We start from the raw sequence: 18715 nt of genomic DNA, 5'->3' as shown, positions 1-18715 counted from the left end.
TCTCGCGGATTACACGTTTGGGAACACTTGTAGATTTTTGATTTCGATTTGACCCGATTCCTTAGCATAGTTGCAAACAGATGGTCGTCTCGCATTGTGCGGGGTATTTTGATTATGTTATTTTTGACCTGTCTTCGCCGTGTTGTGAGCTCTCGTTCTCGTGAACATTGGCGAATAATGCTGAAACTACGACACACTTCCTCTCCTACTCGAAATTGCTGAAAAAAATGCGCTTTGTATCGCCGAAATGTATGCATCGAAATTCGCTGGTGTGTTTGTGTGTGTAATTTGTTGGATCTGTCAGGTCGTTTTGGCTGGCGTTCGCTGTCTGGGTTTCATCTGAGATGTGTTTATCATTTGTGCCAGTTTTGACCAATGCCAAGTGCATGCATTTTCATTACAAGTTCATTTTGCGATGCCTTTTCGCCTGGGCTTTGTTTATGTGGATGCTTACTTTTCAGGTGTGGGTCTTTGAACTTTGGGATTATATTTCTTTCTTAGAGCACAATGAGCCAACGATTTGGCTAACTTAAGTTATTAATGCAGTTTTGTTCCTATATTCATATCCTATCAGAGCAACTTTTACCAGCTAACTTTTCAAAATAGTGTCACTCTTTGTGGCAATAAGTTCTAACTTAAAATCTTTCGAAGCCACTCGTTGAAATGTCGATGGGTATATTACTAGTAATCAAAGAAACGGTTATTAGATTATTCAAACGTTGTTTTGATTAACTGGGTCTCGTCGACATGTCTCCTTTGTGCTGAAAGGACTTGTTATTTGGTTCAAAAAACTTTCAAACCTTTTGGTAGTATAGGTATATATGTAAGTTTAAGCTTAAGCATTGTCTTGGAAGTTCTACTGTTAAGTTTATTTACATTAGTGCTCCCAGATGGTTCAAAAGTTGATTGTATTTGGATAAGACTACCTTGTTGAGGTAGTGTTACATTTAAAATAAATATATGTACTTTGATCGTGCGTTTATATTAGGACTTGTCTTGTCAATTTTATAAATCATCGTACATACATCTATGGAAAAAAATGACATATTTTTGCAGATTGTATAAATCAGCAAATTCGAGAAGTTGACTACTCGAATTTTCGAAAAAAAAGAAAGTGTTCGTCGTCAATTCGTTGGAACCGTTTCAATTAAATCAGATAAATTGCCCAAGTTTGATAGGAAACGATCGACCTGAAGTCCCATATCCAAGGTCTGGTCAGCAGCACCGGGCCACTGGTTGAACCCGTGACTATTCAATTAAAAGCACTACACGTTAACCACTAATCTATGCTGCTGGTTTTATCTATTTTTTTCCTCGTTTGCTCAATGTTGAGCGTCGTGGCCATTGATGTCGTCTCGAGTTTACTGTCCATTCCTCTCGGTTCTGTGCCTAGTTGAAGGCAGTGCTAAGTGACGATCCTGTCAGTTCTTTGATTTGGTCTGACCATCTCTTGGGAGACCGTCCTCTCGCTCGCTTTCCCTCCAGTGTTCCGGTGACTCTCCAGACTCTCCACATTCTTTCTGGCAGTATGGCCAAAGTAGGAAAGAATCCTTTTTACAAACCTCCTTTACGTTTCACATTAAGACGTCCTTTTTATATCTCTTATTATCTCTTATCCGATCGTTTTTTCTAAATATTGTGAAGAGTCTCTCTGAACCTGCCAGCTTTCTGAAGATGGAGATGCTCGTGGGTCTTTCGATCTATGAAATCCGTCTTCAAATACCACAGTTCGAATGCATCTAGCATGTCCCTTTCTCTATTTTTCAGGGTCCATGTCTCGACCCCATACAATGCAACGTGGAACACCAGAGATCGCACCATACGGATTTTCGTTCTTCTCATAATTGAGCGGTTCTTCCATATCTTTATCAGACATAGACAGACCATCGTTTTATTTAAACTTGATAGGTTTATTTGTAAAAGTGTCCGTATTATAAAATGTAGAGATTGGTTATTTAAGTTGAAACTCTCCTTTACTCTAATTATTATCTTATATTGTTTGTTAAGTCTAGCAGATAATAAATGTCAACATTTGTGTGTCAACACGTTGGAGTATCAAAATGTATGAAACACTCGACAACTCGAATAGACGTCAACACATGAAGTGTCGCTACATTTGTATAGTTTTGGGATAGCTTTTTTAGACACGTTCAAAGTCACTCGTGCATTAAGTCAATACACTGATATTTACTCATAGAAAATATCACAATGTAACACAAAGAAAAATCATCGGTAATTGACTACAATCTGTTTTATTTAAATATTGTAATTGGATTAAGTTGGTCCAGATCTACTTTAATTGCTTTATGGATCTGAAAAGGTTGGTAATGTAAATTTGATCAAAATCGTTGAACCAGTTTATAAGACAAATTTGAGAAGAAACATTCATTTTATAGGATTTGACTGAAAATAATCGAACACATTCAAATTTATGCTAATTTACGAGGGAGAAGTGTTAAAACAATTCTCGGAAGTGTTTGTTTGAATACCTGTGAATTTTTGATGACCCGCAAATGTGCTATTGGCTGTCATTATATTTGGAGTTGTTTATTCATGAGGCCGCAGTATATCGATTATTTTTTTTGCTAAACGTGTTAGGTTAGGTTAAGGTTGAAATATCTCGATAAGACGAGCATTATTATCTTGGATTTCGGTAAATTAGAGCAGACCCAGTTATACATACAACTGCACTGGTTTGGTTTAGAAGTCGGCCATCGATATCCGAGATCTGGTTTTGGACGATATATAAACTGTGCTCTTGATTATCCGGGTGCGGATTATCCGGTTTGCGGATTATCGCTGGCATCTTCAAAAAAAAAAAGTCTACTCCCGAACACAAATTATCTAAAAAGCGTATTACAATCATATGCTGTGGAAATGCATCAGGAACTAATAAAACGAAACTTTTAAAAATCGGAAAAGCAAAAAAAACCTGGATCATTAAAGAGGACTGAAATAAAAAATCTTTCTGCTGATTATATAACCAGCAGCGTTGACTAGTGGTTAGCATATTATGCTTTCCAGCAGAGTGGTCACGGGTTCGAGTCCCGCTGCTGGCCAGACCTTGGTTTGTGACTCCAGGTCGATCGTTTCCTATCAGAGTTTGCCAATTTTTCTGATTTTCATTGAAATGGTTCCAAAAAATTGTCAACCTTACCCCTTTTCTCGCAAATCTCGAGTTTCCAGCAATCTCGAATTTCGCTGAATTGTTTACATATAATGCTGCAAATGTACAAATCTGACCATTGATGTATCGGTGAATGTTAGTTGATATGTATTATATTCACTAAATTTACCTGAATCGTTTAAAAATGCTGCAAGTTTACAAATTTGACCATAGATGTCTCTGTGGAGTGTTAATTGATATGTATTTCCTTTGTATAATACTTGTATCAAATGTACAATGTTTCTGGCCAGGAAGGCGCATTGGAGGTTTAATGGAAAATTTAATGCAGTTTAATGGAAAATTTAAAATGCTTTGAAAATGTTGATCAGGAAAACATCATTTGATCACGATTCAAATGATAAGGATTTTCAATGTACGAGTGTTGCGGATATCGTTTCCATATCAAAAATTGATAGTTCGGATTATCCGTGTTTTTCAATTAACCGTGTTCGTACTCGCCAGCATTAGCCTGGATAATCGAGAGTACACTTTGTATATTGTATATACTTTTCTAGCTGAGATTTCTTCGCTTGAAGATTGTAGCCTTTGGCCGATTTGATCTGCGTCTGGAGATCTAATTACGTACAATTCGACCTACCTAGGTGTATAATCAGCAGAGCAAATTGCTCGAGTGTATAATAATAATGGGACCGCTCCCATACCCAAGCTCGATGGAGCGTATCGTCTGTTCAACATAGAGTACCACTTCAAAGACTCGTATTACTTTACTACGAAAGCAATCTATGTATGTATGTAGTTTGAAACGTCAAGTTTTCCTGTTGAAATTCAGTTCCTTGCTAGTTTTTTTTTCTTCATATTATGTATGTACTGTTTGTTTCTAGAACTTTCATTCGATCGATCGAATATTGCCACTTAGCTACTACGTCACCGTGTTGTGGCGAGTGTCTTCGACGTTTTAGATTTATTTATCACCTCTGTGCTCTCGCGAGACTATAATAGACTCTATGCGTCACACGAAGTGTTCTCGTCGTTTCCCATATGAGGAAACCTGGCCATTAGGCTTCGGTCACACCCTCGCGTTTTTCACGTGGAAAGTGTAGGACGCAAGCCCTCTCACTTTTACTACGGAACCATAATGGCTCGTTCATTCGCTCGTGTGACGAGTGGAGATCTATTCGCAGAGAAGTTTCCGAACGCACCCAGAACGTTCTGCGCTCTTCCACCAGTTTCCAAATAGAACTGGCGAGCTCGCCGCTTCTCAAACTTCGCCTAAACCCCCACCCACGACTGTCGACTCGATTTTCTGCGTAATATTCCGAATTTTAGTAATACACACGTAAGTTTTGGCTACGACTCGGTCCAAAACTGTGTGGCCGATGCGGGAAAGCTCTGGCGGTCGACAATTCTAGTTGTTGGGATGACGGCGATGTTGTTTTCTCGGTACAGGTGGGATCTCCCGTATATAGATGTAATGGCGAGGTTGGTCCACCCACACGTCCCATTTCAAAATCTATATAAATGTAGCGGAACAGAGGCGTACCATTCGTAATAGTCGCATAACGCTCGTGGCTCGCGGACATGGAGTCGCCTCTCCTCGTGGAGAAGCCACACACAGTCAAATTGGATCAGGATAAACAAGTGAGAGCCAAAGTTGAATAATCATCCTTTGCAATAAGCGGGTCGCCATTTTGAATGTCATACATAACCTCGCGAGCTTAAACGATGCGACCCATATATGTCCATTTTGTGTGAATGTGTTCTTATGTTTGATTTATTATTGTTTTTATTTGGTAATAATATTGTTTAATTTGGTTGTAATATAAACAGCTTAAACATGGCTAATATAATAGTAAACATTTTATTAAATTTGTTTGAATAGTTAAGATTTATTTGAATATTTATGTTTTTTTTTTTCGTTGTTGTATTTTGTACTGATGCTAGATTTTATGATTGAATAGGGCGGATTCTTTGGCGACACTGAGGAGCCTGAAAGTGAAGAGCGCTTTGATGACACTTGGCAAGATCTGGCAGCACGGCATCCAGAGCTAGCTAATCTCCGTTCTCCGTGGGCCACTTGGGGAGCTCGCAAGCGGAGGGGTTCCGCTGCAGGCAACGAACGTCCCACTGCAGGCAACGAACGTCCTACTACAGGTTATGATGATGATGATGATGATGATGTGACATAATATTTCTGAATATGCTTTATGAATGTATGGTTTTGATTTTTTTTCTTTGTTTTTCAGATTTTGGAAACGATTCCAGGAACAGATTCTTCCGTGACGGATTGTTTGATAATATCCCTCCAGAGTTCAGAGAGCGCATACCCACTAGATGGAATCAACACTTTGAACCGGACACTGATCAAGGTCGTTCGCAGACAATTCCCAATCAAGAGCAACAGCAATTTCAGCAGCCGGCTTCACCCGAGAGTCCCACTCACAATTTGACCGACAAATCTACTCAAACGGCAGTAGGGGAAGCAAACGCCGAAAAGAATTTACCCAAACAAAGCCTACCCCAGTACGGATTGAGGAATACTGTTGACCTGGGTCAAAAGACTGCCGCCGAAGCTGGACAGTTAGATGCTGAGTCGGCTCGAAATCAAAGATCAATGTCTGCCCCTCCCGACGGTAGGTTCTCTTCCCCGCAGCGTTCGCACTCGAACAGCAACAACACAAATGCAGCCCCGTCCCCGAACCAACCCCAACAGACGGAGCAAACAAACAACAAACAGCCGAACGTGCGAGTGATTCCGATATTCGTCGAAGGCCGAGATGAACCGGTGATCAATTCAAAGACCGAAAAGACGGCCCCGTTCACTGAATCCAGACCGACCCCTCCTAAAGACGACGATTTCTTCGTGAATCACGACATACCGCATGGTTTCCAAAAACAACCCCAGTTTGGTAGAAATTTTGGCACACAATTTAAGAATTTTGGAAATAGGCCAACAACTGGATCTGCATTTGGACCAAGTAAAGTATTTCAACAGCAACAGAGACACCCACCACAGCAAGAGCCAGCTCCGCAGACTTACACATTTAAGGCTCCACCTCAAGCGGCGAATAAAACTGCGCACGAAGAAGCGCAAAAGCCCGCACACGCGCAAAATGAATCACAATACGAAGAACAACCGAGACAACAAAGCCCACAACCATCTCCGCAATCACAAACGCAACCGATCAACGACGCCATATCAAAAATACAGCTGATTCAAAAGGACGTATTGGAACTGATGACATCGGTAGAGAACTTCTCGGGCAAAACCAAGAAAGATAAAGAATACATATACTTGGACGAAATGCTTACGCGGAATCTGTTGAAATTAGACGACATTGAAACCGAAGGCAAGGAAAATATTAGATTAGCCAGGAGAGAAGCTATCAAATGCATACAGAAGTGTATCGCCGTGTTGGAGGCCAAAGCCGAAAACGCTTCCACCAATCATACAAACCGAGACGTATCAGCCGAGGACCAAACCGAAAAAAATAATATTAGTTGTGAATCAGACGCTGATGCAGATAAAGTGAAACCCGACGAAGAAAAGATGGATGTCGTCGACGAGTCACAAAAGTCCGTCAAATCCATTGGAAAGAAGAAGCGCGACAAGAGTAAGGATAATAAAAATGGTGCTAGTGGTGTGCAGAAGATGGATGTGGAACGGGTCGATGAACAATGTGAAAATAAGAATGCAGTGAGTGCAACAACTGACGCTCAGGTGGTTGATAAGTGTAAAAATAACACTAACGGAAGTAGCGCGGCAATGGAAGTAGATTCCACCGCGTCTAGTCAGTAGATATTATTGAAATGCTTCAAATCATGTTGTTATTGGCGTTTTTGTTAACATTTTTAAATTGTTTAATAGTGTTTGTACAGATTTCTTTTTAATTCTTTCAATAAAAATGTTTAAGGAAATATTGCAATCTATTTAGATAATACATAGTGACATTTGTATATAATTATTTTTTTGGATGTGGCTATTTTGTACTCACTGTATGTACACATATATACACAATTGACTATTTATACATACTAATAGGCAGTCAGAAACGTTCATGTTGATAGTTCTTATGCTTGACGTAGACGAGTCACAAGTTTGACATTAATCCAAACGTCAATATGTTTGGTTCAAATTTTGCATCTTTGCATGGCTGCAAATTCATCAACTTATTAGTAAATATTTCTATTTGAAGGAAATCAAAGTAGCTTCGTTTATAAAAATATATATAAACAAAAATATTTTATTGGATTCATCAGTGTTCATTCTATGAAATTAAAAAAATGCTTTTGATTCAGATTATTATTTCATATGACGAAATAATATAACTTTATCCATCAAAATAAACCAACTAGTTAGCTGCCATATTTAAAAATATTTTATCTTTACCTGTACGTCAACAATTTTTAAATTAGTTGAATATTAGAAAAAAAAAGATTTGACTCACATGATTCGAGGCTTCCAGAGGTTTGATGTGTTGCATGACCTTGAATGCATATACTCGACGTGTCATGATGCACGCGAGTTTATAGACGTTTCAGATCTCTCGGTATAATTGATAAGCGGCAGCCGTGAATCCAGAAAAACTAAAATCGTTGATTTTTTTAATCAAATTCGTCTATAGATGGTACTTGTAAACCATTTTTAAACGTTAAATATTGTACATTTCCGAATATAAGTCACATGTGAGCCGCTGGCGTGCAATGCGCGACTCACGGGTGAGTCGCTTGCGTTTAAAGTTACATATAATAGTCAATTGTGTGCATGTATCGTATGAATAAATAGTCATATCCTTATTTTTATCGTATGGAAACGAAACGCCAAAAAGAGGCTTTAAGATTGTCGGTCTTCTCTATTGGTTTTGCTTTTTTAAAATTTAAATGTTTCTTTTGTATATGAAAATGATTGTTTTTTTTTTTTTTTTAATAATTTTTGTCTCTTTCGTCTGTGATGCTTGCATTTCTCCGATGTATTGGTAAATGTTTTATTCGGTAATGATGGCCTTAAGAAGTGCCCCATTGAGGTTTATATCCGTTTTTTGATAATTATCAAAAACTCAATGTATAGTGTATGCTAAAAATAACAGTATGGAATGGTTGAAATTATTTTTTCTTAATTTTCTGCATAGTATGTCTTAATACGAATTTTTGTTTTGACGGCATTCTCAACTACAAATTTTATTTACATGTACGTATACACTTGTGTATATTATTGTTTGTAAATAATCAAATTTATACGTAAACGTTGAGGATTGCTTTTCAATGTGAGAGGATGTATAGGGTGAGTACCAAAATTTTTCGCGATTTATCAAATAATGTTAGTACACATTTTATAGCATTGAAAGTTAGTTCGGCATTTGCACACATATGTACACTCAATATTGTATAACGATTATGATTGTTTGTAGTCTTATGGTGCTAATGTGGTAGTCACAATAAATTTTCAATATTTTGACCCAGGTCGAATGTTATTGGTCGGAATTGTCGACCAACTCCTGTTCTTTTATACACACACACACACACACACACATATATATATATATATATATATATTTATATATATAATGATATTTTGCACATCTTTATTTACAATAATAAATTACAGTGTTTGATTTTGATACTAATTATTTGTATTATTAAAGCACTCTATAAATCGAAGCAATCTTTGCACAAAATGTTTAGAAGTCGTCGATGAATTTTCGCCAGGCCATATTTATAAAGTATATTTTTATTGTTTGCATAAAGGTCTATTCATATTAGCACAGCACGTACCGGCAACCGGCAGTATTCTTTGGTACATTTTATATGGACACGTTCATGTCTTACATGGCGTAGATGTTAGTAACGGTGGTAGCCGACAAAATCTATCATACTATAATCTAGCATGAGACTTACGTAAAATGTACATGATATTGTATTCACCCCCCCCCCAACTCGACCCGTGATGGCCAATAACATTTCGTTTCAGTTTCGCATTGCATTTTGGTCAAGAAATACAACATTGTTCGTGCGTATAGCGGTCGGTAGAATTTGACTTTTATTTTTTGTAAGTTTTGAGTTTGTTTCGTATTTTGAAATATTTACATAAATAATTTTTTTGTTGTTGATATTATTAATTTATTTATTGAATACGTATATATTTTAAATTAATTGAAATTTATATTTTTTAAACTATTAAAGTAATTGTCAACGTCATGTTATGGATAGCAAAACTTATAGAAATATCATTCAAAGACCTTGCATTTAATTATATTGGAATAATATTATATAGTTAAATAAGAAATAATTAAAAAAATTAAGAAATTATTTTACGTCCTTCCAATGTTACAATACATTGCACGAATGCGAATAGTGACGACGACTTGGAGCTAATCTGTAAAGTCACTATGGCAAATTTGTAAATAAATGAATAATAAATAAGTCACCGAAACGTATCAAGCGAAACCGGTATTCTTTGACCACTATGGCCAAATATTCACGCACGATATGACGTCATAGCAGCGAGTGCACGCATATGAATATTTTTTAGAAACATCATATGGTGCTGTGTCATCGCTCTCTGTATATAAATATAAGCTGATTTTGCCTTGCACTCGGCTAAAACAAGTCTGAACGTACGCTGCTGTATAGTATGAATAGATGCTGTCGTTTACGTGAGCTGCAGTGCAGTGAGTGCTGTTGCCATGGATAGTATGAATAGACCTTAAAACGGTGCTTGTTCACTAGTTAGGATCACACTTCATCCTCAAACACCGATTAATACGCTTCTCTTCGCTACAACAGTTGTCTAAAAGTGCTAAAATCAGTATTCGCGCGCGTTTCTGACGTTTTTACATATGTATTATAGCGAAAACGAAGGGGTCGCGTCCTGATATGAGTCCTGGCACGTTCCTTGTCTCCGTTTATTTCCCCATTTGACATAACTCCACATGCGTTTTATCTGTTGCATTTTTTAGAGATTCATGGAAGACATTATCTAATATATTCTTAATATATAATTTCCAAAGAGACTTTGTATATATATTTGTATGTAAGTTTTGGTTTGTAGAATCCGTGTAGTTATCGAACAATACAAATTTTCTATTACGACGATATCGATTCTGTTTTCAGTTCCGGATCCAGATTCCTTTATCAGTTCTGGTTCCCGATTCCTTTTTCAGTTCCGATTTTCGATTCAGATTAATTATTACTATGCGTATTGTAACTTTATTTTAAATCATGTATCAATTTGTTTCCGAAACCACCCGTTGTAATTTCAACGGGTACAACACTAGTTATTAAATAAGTAAAAAAAAACTTACGAACGTATTGAGTCAAGAACGCGCGCTAATACTGATTTTAGCACTTGAGACATCTGTTGATATACAGTCGAAGCGTTTTTGAGCGTGAAGCGTGGGCCGAACTAGTGAACAAGTACCCATAAAAACTTGGTGATGAATATATTATGATTTTATTTTGTACCGCAGTGCCATTTTTATACTAATTATTAAATAAAGTCAATTAAAAAATTATTTTTCTGTAGATTTTGATAAAAATGTGAATGTTATTTTCTGTCCACTTTCTCATATTGATTTATCACATTTTTTATTTAGTTTAAATGCTTTTTTATTTTGATAGAATCTTCCGGCGACATTGTAATAATTTATATTGAACTTGATAGCCAATTTAAATACTTCAGCTTGATTCAATAAAATATATTAAATTAAAATCGCCTTGTTTTCAATTTATATCCTTTAATAATAATAATAAATATCGTTATATTTTTCTACAATATGTTGTGAATACGTATAAAATAATTTTTGATGATAAACATAAGACTAGTTACGTTGTTTGTTTGATTGCATTATTCCCATTCTTTCATCACTCTATCCCAGTCGCTGTCCGGAATGAACGGCGTATCGATGGCTTGGATCATATATTCTCCACAATACAAACATTCCGAAGCTAATATATTATCTATTTCATTCCTAATTTGTTCTTTAGAGCTCGGCGTTCCCGAGAATACGTCCGAATTTTCAAACTGATTAAACTGCGAATTGATTTGCCGCTGTAAACTCGCCAGTTTGTTCTTCTTAGCCGGACCTGAAATTCACAACACAACAACCTTTAGCGAGTGCATACGTGAGAATAACAATTGAAAATGAAAAGAGCTTTCTAAAGTCACCTAACAATGGCTGCAGTTCTGTTGCTAAGCAATCGCTATGAAATTTATGCCCACACGGGAACAGATAAAATGGACGCAACAGTAATGTAATATTACAGAGTATACAAACTTCTGACACGTTGACTACGGTACATCCGTTGCGGAATGATTGAATTTCACCTCGCACCTGCGTATCAAACAGAAAGTACATATTGGTAAGAATGATATGGTAACTGGGTTCAAGCCCTGGTTTGACCTCGATTGAAAAGAATTTATTGTGATTATTTCTGCAGTGCTGCTGGTCAGACTTGGATATTTGTGACTACAAATCGATCAACCTATGTACCTACCGGTTCGGTGATTACTAGTCAAATGTGAACCGGTCGCTCTAGATCGGTCATACGTGATCACCCGTCACACCCTAAAATCGGTCAATCAGTTTTCTCGTGACCGATTTTAGGGTGTGACCAGTTTTCTCGCGACCAGTTTTAGTGTGACGGGTGATCACGTGTGACCGATCTAGAGCGACCGGTTGTCCTGTGACTGGTTCACATATGACTAGTAGTCCGTTTACCGTACCTACCTACTATTTGTCACCATTATTTGAATATAATTTAAAATTTATGTACATATGTACAAGTTTAAAAACCAAAGATGTCGCTTTGGGACAACCTGTTAGGCACCATGGAAAAAAGGTACCTACCTACTATTTGTCACCATTATTTGAATATAATTTCAAATTTATATACATATGTACAAGTTTCAAAACCAAAGATGTCGCTTTGAGACAACCTGTTAGGCACCATTAAAAAAAAGGTGTAAATTTCGTTTGTTCATGAACTTTATTATGTGTTACATATAGTCGAAGTGTATTTTCAGTTGTATGTGCATATATATTCCAACTGACGTTTTAGGTCATTCATGTTCGAATACAATTCAACTAGTATATTATATCTCTACAAACGCCAATACACTTTCAACAGTGTGCGCCAGTTGTAATATAGCGTTGATTTTTGTCAGCTTTGATGTTTTTACGAATGCTTAAAAATTCAATAATGCGTTCATATTTGTTACGTATTACGAATAAAGACAATGAGTACCATATTACGATAGCTCTAAGAATATGTTCAAAACAAAAATGTGACTTTCTAACTAGATTTACTAATCAAGTGACGTTTTCACGAAAACCTAACCTCCATCTAACCCGGTATTTTCAGTTGTAATATATTATATTTTGACCGGTAATTGGATTATTAGTCACATTGCGGTGGTCACAAAGACAATTTTTGCCATTAAAATCGCGAATACGCAATATTTGGCACTCAAGTTCAAGCACATTAGTATGATAGTTATCATTAGTATGATGGACTTTTCAGCTACTAGATGTTCCGTTATAGAGATTTTAGTGAATTTGTGACCAGTAATCACCGAACCATTTTGACCAATTTGACCAATATAATTCACCATATGAATCAACTTACGTGGGTTAGACGGAATGTATTACAACTAGTCAACATAAATTACAACTGGAAGATACACTTCAACTGTAATATATACACAAACCAATCTGGCTAGTCATAGTGTACAAATTTACAAACGAACTAGTTAAAAGTATTATCAATCGTTTGTCTCATCTACTATGCATGTATGTTAACTCCTGCAATATTTAAAAAAATAGCGAAAGCCGGAATTATAGCAACGTTGTAATGCGGTTTCCATGGAATTCCCCTATCAAATACTTGACGTTTTGACATTCTCAAGATTTTGACAGCTAAAAGTTTCATGCCTTTTACAACTGGTGAAAAAGGCATGAAAGACACCTGGTGAGTCTATTTGAAGATAGCTTTTGACTCTTATTATCCATTTGCTGTAGGAAAACACTTCGGTAAAACATACATGTTATTTCCTTCACCGCCTCTCGACCAATAAATAGCATTTCGTATAGACAATAGAACATTGTATGTATGTACGAAATGCTATTGGTCGAGATGGGATGAAAATGACAACATATGCGTTTTACTTAAGAGTTTTCCTACAGAAGATGGATTATAGCACTAAAATCAATAGTTCGTGTATGAACAAACTAGTATGTTCATAAACGAACCGGAGTGAACACTTGGACTGTACATATACATAATCTACAGACCTGATCTGCCGAGCGTGTCGCCTCTTCCATTTCCTCTCTCAAATCTTGTATCTGTTGGTTGTATTCCTAAAAGAATAAAGCGAAAATAAAGCAAGATCTCAATGCATAAATACTAGGTGTTTACATAAATGAAGTAACTTGCATGTAAAGAGTCGCATATCGGTTCTCTGAAGTGGTCGATTGTTACAAAGTCCGAGAAGAACGGAAGGATGTCTTCAATTTTTATCAGATCGCACTGCTGAAGGAATTCCATGGCTTGTTTGATGTCTTGTTTACCGTTGATGACAAACTCGGCTACAATATACGCACGTAAGAAAGTTGAAATTGTTTTCAAGCCGGTACAAATGGTGTAATTATGTAGTACGTTTACCGATTTTGAGCCAAAGCTTCTTTTTGAGTTGTGTGTCCTCTAACATGTTGGCGATAGTCTTGGCGAGCTCCACGTCGACGGTGAGAGCCAGCTCCACGGCCGATTCCCAAAGTCCTAATATGGACGATAGCTGGACGCAGGCTCGCTTTAGTTGCTTCTCACGGCACATTCTGAAAATGGAAACAATGCTTATAAAATACTAGCTGGATTGTTCAACGTTGTTTGTATGGATGAAAGTCGGAGTAAAACAATTTTTTTATATGATATGTGCATAGTATTCATCATCAGCAGCATAACTTGATGGTTGCGTTAATGCTAACCACTGAGATGTTGCCGGGTTCGATCCCATGGGGTGACCTCGATTGAAAATACTTTATTCCGAGTATTATCTGTAGTGCTGCTTGGATATTTGTGACTCCAAGCTATCTGAGTTTGCCAATTTATCTGATTTCCCTGTTGAAATGGTTCTATCAAATTGGCAAGAACCATCCTATCCACTATTTGAGTATCATTTCAAAATTTATATATGCACAAGTATAACCCTTTGAGTGCTGACGTCTTTTCTGTTGAAAGCCTGCCATGCTGAAAATTTCGCCAACAATTCCAATTATTTAGAAATCCAATAGAAAGCAGGTATAAAAATTGTAGCTAATCCAAACAAACCCTAGATAACTACCGTCGAGGATTTCGAGTTTTGTAAATGTGTGTTCAGACTCTCTAATATATCTTGCAATAATATAAAATAAACAAAATAAACCTATTAAAGAATTTATTTTTCCAAAACTAGTTCCTTCTTCTTCATTGTTGTTAAAATGTAATGCTTACAATCTAAATGCCAAGTTACAATCTAAAATACTCAGCAGTTAGGGATTTTCACCGAGAAATTCTGCTATGGTTATACATTCAGAAATTCCGGTGTAAACCAGTCTAAACGGTGACAAATGAATGACACGGATTACACGACCCATGTTCAATGCATATTTTTTCAATGCTTCCTGGAAAGGCTTAGCGGGTAGTATTCTTGTTTATTTTTATATACTCAAAAATCAACGCCTATTGGCGTATTTCAGGCTTATGCACTCGTTGGCAAAACGCCGATTGGCGTTGATCAGCATTCAAAGGGTTAATACTATAGATGTCACTCAGGAGAAACCTGATAGGGCATCATGGGAAAATATAAAATTGGGTGAAAAATTATAAATAAATAAATAAGACATTGAATATCATAGAATTCAGACAGACATACATATCTTATATGTATAATTTATAAATACAATTACCGTAAAGCATAATGAACATCATAGTTAACCATACTGGCTACTTGTCTCTGCGTGGCCAAGTATCTCATAAGTGCTATTTCGTCATGTTCGACGTACAGCGTAAGTAGATAATTATGAATGGCCTGATCTGTGCATCCCAACACTTGGACGCAGTACTCCAGATAGCGTATCATCTCTTTGATGTGGACGGCGTCTGTTTCGCAGGAGACCAGCGCCGGAAGTAGCTTGGTCGGGTTCAAATTTTTCCCCTGTTCGATGAGTGTCGTCACGGTGGGGCCCGGAATCTCTTGCATCAGTATTGGGGCGAACTGATAGAACAGATCGCGTTTGGACTGCGACTTGAGCACGCCTAAAGCTTCAGTGTACGACCTTTTGTATATGTGTTGCCGTATTAGATTTTCGAAATCTTTGTTTATTACCGTCAGCTTTATAAGGTTGTCTTTGTCGCCGTGAGACGACATCATCTCGTATACGACTGATTTGTTTCGTTTTATGCAGTCGATGACGTTCGGTTGGCATAAGAACGATTCGAAGTCTTTTTGGAGTTTGTTGTATCTGGTGGCGTCGTGCGGTTCCGTGTACCGAAGTTGGCTCAGCTGCGATAGGTACAATTCGACAATCCAAAAGACTAACATTGTGGTTTGTATTTTGTCTTGACTTTTGAGCGTGTCTAGTTTCTTCCGTAGGAATATTTTGAGGGCGTCTAGTTTTTCAGCGTCGAGGAATTTCAAGCATATTCCCTCGAAGCTGGATTGAGTGTCGGCGAATATTTCAGCGCTGGTTTCGTAGTCGCCGTTGTCGAAGAGTAGCTCGGCTTGTTTCACGTTTATTTTGTCTAGATGAGCCGGATTGTTCTCGCAGAACTTTCTAGCAAGTTCAAACTGCTTCTTTTCAGCGTATATTTGCCAAACGTTTCGCTGTTCTCGATTGACTTTATAGCGAAATACGGCTTTATTAGTAATTGTCCATATGGTTTGTTTGATCGGGTCTTTGGCGATGTTTATCAACCGTCCTAAAGATTCTGAATAATGCTCTTCATGGACCAAATCCTGGTTGAGTAAAGATACGGCTTTGACTTTGTTATTTTTATAAACTAATATGGCATGAAATTCTGTTAGGATAAAAGACAATGGCACTGTTTCTTTCTTCGCAGGCGATAATTCCGGGTCTGGAGGAGGAAACGCAATGGTTTTACCCTCTTTTATTATATTAGTCGTGTTATCTTGAATTGATAAATCAAGCTAAAAAACATAAACAGATCAGAACAGTCTTTAAAAAAAAAAATCAAAACAAACAGCATCAATATTGTTCTTACTTGACCGTTATATATACCAGTTTCGACGAGCCAGCCGAATGTTTTAGGAACCATAGTCAACTTATCACAGAAGAATTGGAGCTTAGAATAATTGATGGTTGACGGAATTTCTTTGAATCCTTTTTCAGCCACATTCAGGTAAGTATTGAAAATCGGTTGCAATAAAGTTTTGTCATCATAATTGGCATAGCCGATGAATTGGTACAACCTTTCAAGTGTTGTGACGAATATAAAATATTTGGTTGAGTTTGCAATTTTTCGAAACTCGATTCCGGTGATTGGAATGTGTGTACCTTTTCCAACGTCAAATACCTGAAAAAATACTTTGATTATACTAAGAAGAATTTGGTAAAGAAAAAATATTTTATATATATATGTAGTTGTGTCTACCAATCCGTCCACATCTCTATTACCGTAAATCGGTAAATAGTTAGGCAGCTTGTAATACAGGATATGATTAAATAAAACAGAGCAAAGGTTACATTCATAAATGATAAAAATAATACCAAACCTGTTTCCAATACTGTTCGATGCCAGATTGAAACATTTTGTCACCGTCTGGTCCGATTTCGGTTTCAAGAATCAGTCCTTTAGACGTACCGAGTAAAATTGCACCGGTAGTATTTTCAGATGTATTTTCATAATTCCATCCGACGGCGGTGATTTCATAGCTTTTCGATTTACCTACTGATTTCAACTTGCTTGATTTCTTGTTTAAATACAGAAATTCAGGATAGAATTCAACGGATCTCGGTGCTATAGATATGAGTATGTGGAATCCCAGAGGATCGATAAATATATTATTCAGTCTAGAACCATTTTGAGTGTATTTAGATAGGTTAATTTCTGAAACATAAACATTGCAAAATTAATATACATACACTATACAATATGATATTAGAATAAAATTTAAATAAATACCTTCATGTTTATCGGGATTTTTCAGGTCTATTCTGAAGATTTTGTTATTAGCCATTGCCAATACTAGATTGTCGTTCGATACTACAATATGAGTAATATTGTCGGACGGATTGAAATTCATTTTTTGTTTGGAAAACATTGGTGTTTCTTCTTCCAATTGCATGCTGATATACCCAGAGCTGGTGAGTGGAGTGCTTTTGATAGGATTTTGTGTTGATTTCGGTAATTGAGAAGCTTGTTCATATTGATCTAGCACTGACGTCATATTAGATAGTTCTACAATAATAACAAATACACGCTAAGCAAATATTCAAATAATGTTATCAATCTTGAAATGGAGCAGCAAATAAAAGACATACAGTAAAGAATATTAGAGAGAGCTGACCATTGACAGTTTGACAGATAAGAAACACTGAATTGCACCTAACGCTTCAAAGTATGACCATGTTCTATTATATTATTAGTCATTGTATTTTAATGTTTTCCTATATAAAGAGTAAAAAATAACATCAAAATTGAGTAAATGTGTTGATAAAAACAATTTTTACATTTAAAATTTATATTAATTTGATTTAAGCGAATTTAAAATGAAACTTAGTTAATAGCTGCTCAGATGTTTTTTGTAGCATGACGTATGACTGTCCCTCTGTCAAAATACTCTGAAATTGTATAAAAATGCAAAAATTCTTCGATATTTAGATATATAATAGTTAAATAGTTTAACACACTTTTGAAGTTTCGTGATCAAATAAGCCCGTTTTTGACGAAAATATTCTAGGGTACCATTTAAAACCTCCTTCGGTTAAGCTGGATTTTTTCTTGCTTGATAAGATTTTTTTTGTTATAATTTTCCATCACGTTTATGTATTGAAACGAACGGAACATGTATTTAGAATATTAGTCACTTGAATTTTAATTAAAAAAAATAACTATAGAGAATCTTTTGTGTTCTCAATTGTTTTCTTGTTCACACTAATACTGATAATAATATGCTAATTTATCATCTATTGTTGCCAATATATCAAAAGCGTAGCTAGGATATTTTGTGTCCTGGGAAATTACTTCTACCCTTTAAATTAATATTCTATAACTTTATATGGGATTCGAAACACTGGTATCTGAGGGCATCTTTTCCCCATATCCCACCTCTATCTTAGCTTTTATAATGCATTATTTTAAATCAAATGGCTAAAAACTGTCGTATGGCCAGATTTTACTTAGATTTTAATGGCCAGTAACAGCGGTCGACAGTTTAGTACTGCTACAGTTGTTGACCGGTAAATGGTAATGTTCACTCAAAATAAAAAAAAATTGACAATTAATGCCAAAATAAGATAAATAGTTGCAAATTAAAGGAAAATATCACCAGATTCTTATTTTTTTTGCAATTGTAAGAAATAGCATCAACAAAGTAAT

The 18715-nt window shown here is 36.4% G+C and overlaps 2 protein-coding genes across 3 annotated transcripts in view; one reads left to right on the top strand and one right to left on the bottom strand.

The window, feature by feature from the left end:
• stv (BAG domain-containing protein starvin) overlaps nucleotides 1–8578 on the top strand; it is a 39489-nt gene extending 30911 nt beyond the window's left edge. The window contains exons 1-3 of one of the 2 annotated variants that reach the window (XM_077445134.1): nucleotides 4437–4765; nucleotides 5086–5278; nucleotides 5371–8578. In XM_077445134.1, coding sequence (XP_077301260.1) covers nucleotides 4706–4765; nucleotides 5086–5278; nucleotides 5371–6923 — 1806 coding nt within the window. In that variant the 5' untranslated portion in view covers nucleotides 4437–4705 and the 3' untranslated portion in view covers nucleotides 6924–8578. Of the gene's footprint in view, nucleotides 1–4436; nucleotides 4766–5085; nucleotides 5279–5370 lie in introns of those variants that run through there. The other variant, XM_077445135.1, reaches the window with a different exon arrangement.
• Nucleotides 8579–10844: 2266 nt separating this feature from the next.
• Nucleotides 10845–17739, bottom strand: dor (vacuolar protein sorting-associated protein 18 dor). The gene is made up of 10 exons (XM_077445133.1): nucleotides 17659–17739; nucleotides 17300–17575; nucleotides 16890–17224; nucleotides 16379–16690; nucleotides 15064–16304; nucleotides 13784–13953; nucleotides 13556–13707; nucleotides 13414–13479; nucleotides 11289–11454; nucleotides 10845–11206 (listed from the first exon to the last, which is right to left on the bottom strand). Exons 2-10 carry the CDS (start codon nucleotides 17562–17564, stop codon nucleotides 10968–10970), a joined length of 2946 nt encoding a protein of 981 aa, XP_077301259.1. The 5' UTR covers nucleotides 17565–17575; nucleotides 17659–17739; the 3' UTR covers nucleotides 10845–10967.
• Between the last annotated feature and the right edge of the window lie 976 nt (nucleotides 17740–18715).

The sequence above is a fragment of the Arctopsyche grandis genome, chromosome 13 (genome assembly GCF_051622035.1).
Source record: "Arctopsyche grandis isolate Sample6627 chromosome 13, ASM5162203v2, whole genome shotgun sequence".
Lineage (NCBI taxonomy): Eukaryota > Metazoa > Arthropoda > Insecta > Trichoptera > Hydropsychidae > Arctopsyche > Arctopsyche grandis.
Note: the sequence above shows the minus strand (reverse complement) of the source record. Positions and strands in the feature narration are given on the sequence as shown.